General features: G+C 45.6%; 1 protein-coding gene across 1 annotated transcript; it reads left to right on the top strand.

Annotated features, from left to right (window-relative positions):
- The first annotated feature begins 754 nt into the window (after window positions 1–754).
- Window positions 755–7,164, top strand: NFKBIZ (NFKB inhibitor zeta). The gene is made up of 11 exons (XM_082278325.1): window positions 755–894; window positions 1,835–1,871; window positions 1,965–2,071; window positions 2,203–2,966; window positions 3,397–3,502; window positions 3,834–3,980; window positions 4,488–4,551; window positions 5,165–5,334; window positions 6,011–6,121; window positions 6,208–6,375; window positions 7,035–7,164. The coding sequence occupies exons 1-11, from the start codon at window positions 766–768 to the stop codon at window positions 7,086–7,088; spliced, it is 1,857 nt and encodes a 618-aa protein (XP_082134451.1). The 5' UTR covers window positions 755–765; the 3' UTR covers window positions 7,089–7,164.
- Window positions 7,165–7,560: the final 396 nt, after the last annotated feature.

Below are 7,560 nucleotides of genomic sequence, written 5' to 3'. Positions count from 1 at the left end.
CCCCGCGCCCCCAGAGCCGCCGCGCCGCCCGCCCAGCCCTGGCCGTGCCCGCGCCCGCTCCGCCGCCCGCCGCCCCCCGCCGCCGCCCGCCCCGCCGCACCGCCATGATCGTGGAGAGCAGCCGGGACGTGGCGCCCGATGGCGGCGACGGCGGCGCCCTCAGCAGCCCCATCAACCTCGCCTACTTCTACGGGGCCTCGCCCCACTCCAGCGAGGGCAGCTGCTCGCCGGCGCACTCCTCCGCCCCGGGCTCGCCGGGATCCGACTCGGACCTCTCGGTGAGCAGCCGCGGCGGCGGCCGGAGGGACCCCCGGGGCGGCCCCCGCCCCGCGCTGCAAGGTACGGCGCGTCCCCGCGGCGACCCCGGCCCCGGAGGGTGGCGGGGAGAGCGCGGAGCCGCGGGTCCCGCTCCGTCCCGTCGGGAGGCGAAGCCGGCCGCTGGTCCTTTTGGGGTGAAAGCGGCCGAAGCGGTGCAGAGCGGACGCGTGTGGCCGGCGCTTCGTGCGCGGTGCCGGGGTGTTTCCATCCTTGGAGCGGGAGCGGCAGGGCGGTCCCCGGGGCAGCGGAGGAGCCGCACGCCCTTGGGATGGCGAAGTGGTACGGAGGGCAGCTCCCTGGCTCCTCTCTGCTAAACCAGGATTTAGGTGCCTTTCCACAAGAGTTCCGGGTTTGTTTGGTGTTTTTTCTTTGTTATTTGTTAAACGAGGACGAAATCGGTGGCTTAAGTTCGGGTTTTGTTTTCATGTCTCCACAGTTGAACAACACATGGGGGGCGGAAAGCAGCACCGAGGACCTTTCCAGGGGGTCCGTGTGAAGAACTCTGTGAAGGAGCTCCTGCTGCACTTCAGGAGCAGCAAACAGATGTCCTCGAGTCCTGCCACCGAGGAAAGCAAGGTAACCGGCAGCTTTTTGCACTGACAGATTTGATTTTAGTGGTTACCGAAGCTGGCAAGAGAGCACTTTGTGGTAACGTTAGAAATGAGCTTCTACTTTATCTGCTGTGGATGGAGTCAGTGTTTTTCCTTTTCAATACATAATGGAAGAATACAGCTGGGAAGAAATCAGAAAGGTTTACCGTGGAAGAAGAGGCCCTTAAAAGTGTTCTTACTAAGCTTTATTTTCTAAAGGGAGTCTGGATAAGGATACATTTGTGTTGCGAAACCACAGAAATTCTGTGTTGACTGGAATGAGATCATTCATTGGAAAGGTTAGGGATTCTCCTCAGATTTGTTTGTCATGCTATTGCGCCTCTCTGTGCAAAGCACACAGTGTAAAAGTAGGCCCTTTCAGTCTGAAAAGATGAAAAAGTACAGGAAATTCTGAGAAGATTAAAGGGTATTTTTGATTTCATTAGATTTGTTTTTCTGAGTCTGTGTTTGAAAGCTTCCTAGATAAGTGTTGTCAAGGGAAGATTTTTGCATATAAAAGTTCACGGCACTGAAGAAGTGTAAAATTGGCTGGGTTATTTATGTTTAAAAAAAAAAAAATCCTCAGGTCTCTGGAAGGAATAGTGTATTTCCCTAGATTTTCTTGAGTTTTGTGGTATTATAACAAATAGCTTGAAAAGCCTAAAGAAAAGTAGTGGGTTTTATTTAAGTTTCATTAAAGTATTTCCATTTTCTAACCTTAATTAAAAGCAATTAAGTTAGGGTTAGACAACCACATACTAGAATTATTTTAAGGTATATTCTGTGTTTACAAAAGGAAGTCATGGCTGCTTGCTTGGTTTTTTTTTGGTGGATTGTTTTTGGTGTTTGTTTATTTATTTATTTTTGTTTGTTTTCCCCCAGAAATAACATTATAATAACAGAATAATTTGGATTTTTCTTAACAGGCACAAGGAGGATTGGTGAACTACGAACCATACACAGGTAGACCATTTTTTAATCCATACCCTGTAGTAACACTTTAAATCAATTATAAGACTACCCTCCAAATGGATTCTAAACTTATTTTCTTTCCAGCAGAACTCAAGAGCATACTAGGCCACAGTGGCAAAAGAAAGGCTCCTGAACTCCTCTCTGATGGACCTTCTTTCAAGCGCCAAGCCAATGTTCACCCACATCTCCTGGTAAGTTTGTTGTAATTTTTTTCATGCCTTTATTTTTCAGTTAGCTTTGTATGATCAGAAACTGCTAGATATAGCTATACCTCTAAACTTTCTGGGGCTTATTTTGATTTGTCTTTATTTTTTCCTGTCAGACCCCACCCCAGACACCAACTTCTATGGACAGCATGGAGGAGACACATAAAACTGACCCAAAGCATGACAGCAGTTCTGATCTGCTTCAGAACATTATAAACATCAAGAATGAGTCGAGCCCCATTTCCCTGAACACGGTGCAGGTGAGCTGGTTGCCCTCTGTCTCCAGCCACGGCTCGCCTGCTGAGCAGTACCAGGACAGCCCAGGAACACAGGCTTTCTCCCCATCCCAGAAGTACCAAGCATTCCAAGACCACACCAGTCAGCATATGCTTGATCCACCACAGCATTACCAGTTCTCTGCATCCCAGAACCAAGATTTGTCACAGAGTTATCCTTCAGATGCCTCCCTGGACTACAGGCCATTTGTTGGCAGTGACCAGTCTCCTGTCTACCAGCAGAACACCTTTGAGGGCCATGAGCTGCAGTACTGCCCGTCACAGAGCTTCTCTTCCCTCTTGAATGACTCAGAAGGCTCAGATGGCATCTCCAGTCCCCTCCAGCCGCTGAGCAGTGCCCACCCACAGGCCGAGGTTGCCCCTCATGCCCCCAACTTCAGCTTGCTTTCCAGCAGCCTCTGTGGCAGTCTGGAGCGCAGCGTCTCTTTGGCTGCTCTGAATGTCTCTCTACCTGACCAAAACGTTGCCAGAAGCACAACGCAGCTGGGCAAGTCATTTTTTCAATGGCAAGTGGAGCAGGAGGAGAACAAACTGGCTAACATCTCTCAAGACCAGTTCCTTGCAAAAGATGCTGATGGAGACACGTGAGTGCCGTTTATCTTGGTGTTTCTTATGTGGGAGGTTGGGGAATGTTTCTGTTTGGGTTTTGGCAGACCATGGGTTATAGTGAAGCAGTTCAATAGCAGTGTTTGTGTCAAAAGTGCATTGGTTTGGCTGATCAGGTGAAAACTGTGGTATTGCTGATGGCTGCAATGCAGAGCTGCAGCACACTTGAGTGGATGAATTGTTTAATTTCAGGCGCTAATAGTTAGACTTGGTTAAATGGGGAGGAAAACATTCTGATTTAGATGCTTTAAATTGCCTTGGTAAGAAAGTACCCATGTTCCTGTCTTAGTTATACAGAGGAGGTATGAGGCTGGCAGTGTAACACCCCTTCCACACATTTGGTTCTCTGCTGTCTTGAGCCCTGGTTGATGTCTGGTGGTGTAACTCTGTTGCCCGTCTTTCCTGCAGCTTCCTCCACATCGCTGTCGCCCAGGGCCGTCGAGCACTCTCCTATGTTCTTGCGAGGAAGATGGCTGCCCTGCACATGCTGGATATTAAAGAGCACAATGGCCAGGTGACATTCTGAAACAAATCTTGGCGCCTGCTTCGTGCACCTGAGTGCCTCTGCATGTCTGAACCTTGAGAAAGATGTGGTGAAAGGCTTATTTAATATTAACCCCAAGATTTAGCCTGCATACTAATATTAACCTTGAGCTATTAATACTTCTTGGGATCACCTTGAGCTGGTAAAACTATGTGCTCTGCTTCATTTGTCCTGGCTTCCTAGTATTCATAATCACTGCTTAAATAATACCAGGTAGCCGGGGTTTTTATTTGTTTTAGTTGCTCTTTCCTGTTAGAGATCAGATGACTAATAGCTTAAATTTTCTTCTTGATGTTTGCAGAGTGCTTTCCAGGTTGCTGTGGCTGCCAATCAGCATCTCATTGTGCAGGACTTGGTTAGCTTGGGGGCTCAAGTGAACACCACAGACTGCTGGGGTAGAACGCCGCTGCATGTCTGTGCTGAGAAGGGGCATGCCCAGGTCCTCCAGGTAAGAGCCAGGCAGGCACAGCTCTGCCCCGGCCGTTGACTCTCTGCCTTGGTATTAGCTGTGTTGGGAAACTCTGGAAACACCACTCCTTTCTTCATCTCTCTGGGTAGCCTTGTGAGTCTGTCTCAGGGCTCTACAGATAACAGCTTAAAGTGGGACTGAATTTCTCATAAAGGTTCTCATCAACATTTTTGAGTAATTTTGGGGGAATCCTCTAGTTTACCAAACCAAAACAGTAAGTCTCCTCTTAATCACAGGATCGCCGAATAGTTTGGGTTCGAAAGGACTTCAAAAGATTTTCTAGTTCCAACCCCCCTGCTGTGTTCAGGGATGCCTTTCACTAGACCAGGTTGCTCAGAGGCCCATTCAGCCTGGCCTTGAACACTTCCAGGGATGCTGTTATTTATTGCAGCTTTATTGCAGTTACTGCACTAAGATGGTAAACAAATTTGAAGCAGTATGTGGTTTGGATAAGACCTAAATGTGTACCTGTTCCTACTTTTGCAGGCAATCCAAAAGGGAGCCATGGGAAGCAATCAGTATGTGGACCTTGAGGCAACAAACTATGATGGTGAGTAGTTAAGAGTTTATAATTTACAGAGTTACAGGAAAGTACAATGTTTTATAGCTACTGATGGGAGTGCAACAAAATACAGTATTTCTTTGTCAGATGGAAATTTACAGGTACAATTGACATATCTGTCAGATGAAAACATGGTTAGTCTGTGTCTGTCAGGACCTCTTTCCTCTTACCTGTGATTGCTTTGTTTGGCAAGGAGAGTGTAGGTTGTAACTGGCCACTGTTTAAAACCTTGGCATGCCAGTGTTGTGTCAGTGCATACAGAAGCCAGAATCTGGCAGTAGAGAGCTGTTGTATTTGGACCTCTTTTCCATAAAACAGCTCTTTCTAATGTAGATTTTGTAAAAAAAAAATATTAGAAATTTATTCTTTAATTTTCTGCTGGCTGAGAGCTCACAGTAGGCTGCTACTTCACTCTTTTGGTGATAGACAGTCCAAATCTCAAGCTGCTTGGGAGCAGTCACTGTCACCTACAAATACATAACCATTCCTGGGCTTAATGGGGGTAGGAGCTCCTTTATCCAATCTGAAACAAGCAGCCAGTCAACACCTCTATACTGCATTTGTTCATTCATGATGGTTTTTATTTTTTTTTGATGTTCAGGTTTGACAGCGCTGCACTGTGCGGTTCTGGCCCATAATGCTGTGCTGCATGAACTGCAGAACTGTCAGCCACCACACTCCCCTGAGGTCCAGGAGCTTCTGCTGAGAAACAAGAGCCTGGTAGAAACCATCAAGATCCTGATACAAATGGGAGCCTCTGTTGAAGCGAAAGTAAGTAAAATGCTGTAGTCTGAAGTGCCAGATCCAGAGAGAATGTGTCTCTGGACACATTCTGAATGGAAGCAGAATATGTCCCTTTCTCCCACGCTGCATTTCAGCTTTGTTACACAGGAAGTAGACTAATTTGAAAGCTTCCCTACAGCTTAATTTACCCAGATAGGATGAGAATGTTGCGTTTATTCAGAGCAAGGTATTATCAATGCAAATGAACCCTGGGGAAAGAGGGAGGTGACAGTCTAATTTCTAGACTCAGAATGATGCTACGCTGGCTGCAGTGAGTAGCACTGTAAAAGTAAGAATATGTTTGGAGCACTCTTAGGTACCCATAGTAATAGGGTGCTGATGACACCTTGTTCTTGAACTGCAAATTTTAATTGAAAACTACTTACCTGTGCAGTTCAGGTCTGTGCCGTGCCAGACCATTACTTAGCCAAAATATCAAATATTACATTATGTAAGCTTACCTGCAGATGAGATCGGATTCCATTGTTCATTAGATGTTGATATTAAAATATATATATTCAGATTCACTTTTGATGAATTGTAGTGCAAGTATGTTTGCTCAACACTCTGCAGTTACTTTGCTTTCTGTTTTTATTTGTCTGCATCTTCCCCCTGGATAGGTGAAGCACCTGCAGGGGAGACTAAACAGTTTCTTTTTTGATAGGATCGCAAAAGTGGTCGCTCTGCTTTACATTTGGCAGCAGAAGAAGCAAACCTGGAGCTCATTCGTCTCTTTTTGGAGCTGCCCAACTATCTCTCTTTCGTTAATGCAAAGGTATGGTGATTTTTTCATAATGCAGACAGAGAAAGAGAGGCTCATGCCCCCACTTTTCCTTCATGGAGTTGCCTTGTCATCCCCAGGCTTACAATGGCAACACAGCCCTGCATGTGGCTGCCAGCCTGCAGTACCGCGTGAGCCAGCTGGATGCTGTGCGCCTGCTCATGCGCAAGGGAGCGGACCCGAGTGCCAGGAACTTGGAGAATGAGCAGCCAGTTCATCTGGTTCCTGACGGCCTTGTAGGGGAACAGGTAAAAAAATTCCTACCAACCCTCTCTTTCCATCTGTCTCTATCCACACAAAAGCTGTATTCCACTCCAAAAGTTTCTTTTGGGTTTTGAGTTGCAGCTTTCAAGGAAAAGATTTAGCAAATGCCATTTTATTTTATAGATCTTTAGCTTCAACATCAAGATCAGGCAGAATATACAGACCTGAAATTTTAGGTTTCACATGCAGCTTTTATTTTTTCCATCTCAAAAGCTTTTTGCTGTTGGGATAGGCTTTGTCTTTGTAACCTTGCAATGTAATGGAGGCAGTACTCCTTCTTATTCTCTTGCTCATCTCAGTATGGTCGGAGTTCATGCTTTTATTGCTCTTGTCATAGTTAGTAATGACAGTTCTTAGGCCTGAGTAACAGATGAAAAAAATCCCTTTTTCCTAGGGGCTATACAAATACTTGATGAAAAAAAGTAACTCTTGACCTAAGACTAGTAACAAGCACAGCTGAGTTGCTGACTGTTGCCTTTCATTGGTTCAAATGCTGTGAAGTGGGGTCAGTTCTGGTGTAACTGAATGCAGGACCTAGGCTTGGATAAATGAATGCAAAACTGGGTCTAGGGTGGTTTTTTTTCAGATTGTGACTCATTTCAAGACGATGAATGTCATGTTTTTGTCTTTTTCTTTTCTCCAGATAAGACGTATCCTCAAGGGGAAGGCGATTCAGCAGAGAGTGTCGCCGTTTTAGGCTCCATGTTTCTTGGAGTTCAGCAACTTACACTCACTGTCAGTCAGGCAGTCCTAATGAATCTGTAAATAGACCATTTGCTTGGTGTGGGCAAATGTTAGTTGTTTCTATGAAACAAAAGTATTTTGTTCACTATTATATAGTGGGTTACATAAGAGTAAAAAAGAAACCCCAAACCCAACAATCAAATTAGTCCAACCAAAAGGGAATGCTTCATTCCCAAGCATGTGGAACATCTTCCTGGCTACCTGTATTTCATAGCTACGGCAAGACTGATTTTATTTAAACAACCATACAGATAACTTCTAGACAAGGACAATTCTATGGGAATTTTTTTTTTTTAAATTTTAGAGAGTGGTGATACAGGTCAAAATTGCAGGGATTGTTGTTGTGTTTTTAGTAACACTTAAGTGCAAGAGAAATTAAATATTTTTCAAGATGAACATTTATTTATGTAACTTTGTGGCTTTGT

Source organism: Coloeus monedula (genome assembly GCF_965178545.1).
Source record: "Coloeus monedula genome assembly, chromosome: 3".
In the NCBI taxonomy this organism is placed as follows: domain Eukaryota; kingdom Metazoa; phylum Chordata; class Aves; order Passeriformes; family Corvidae; genus Coloeus; species Coloeus monedula.
This window is presented reverse-complemented; position numbering and strand designations above follow the sequence as displayed.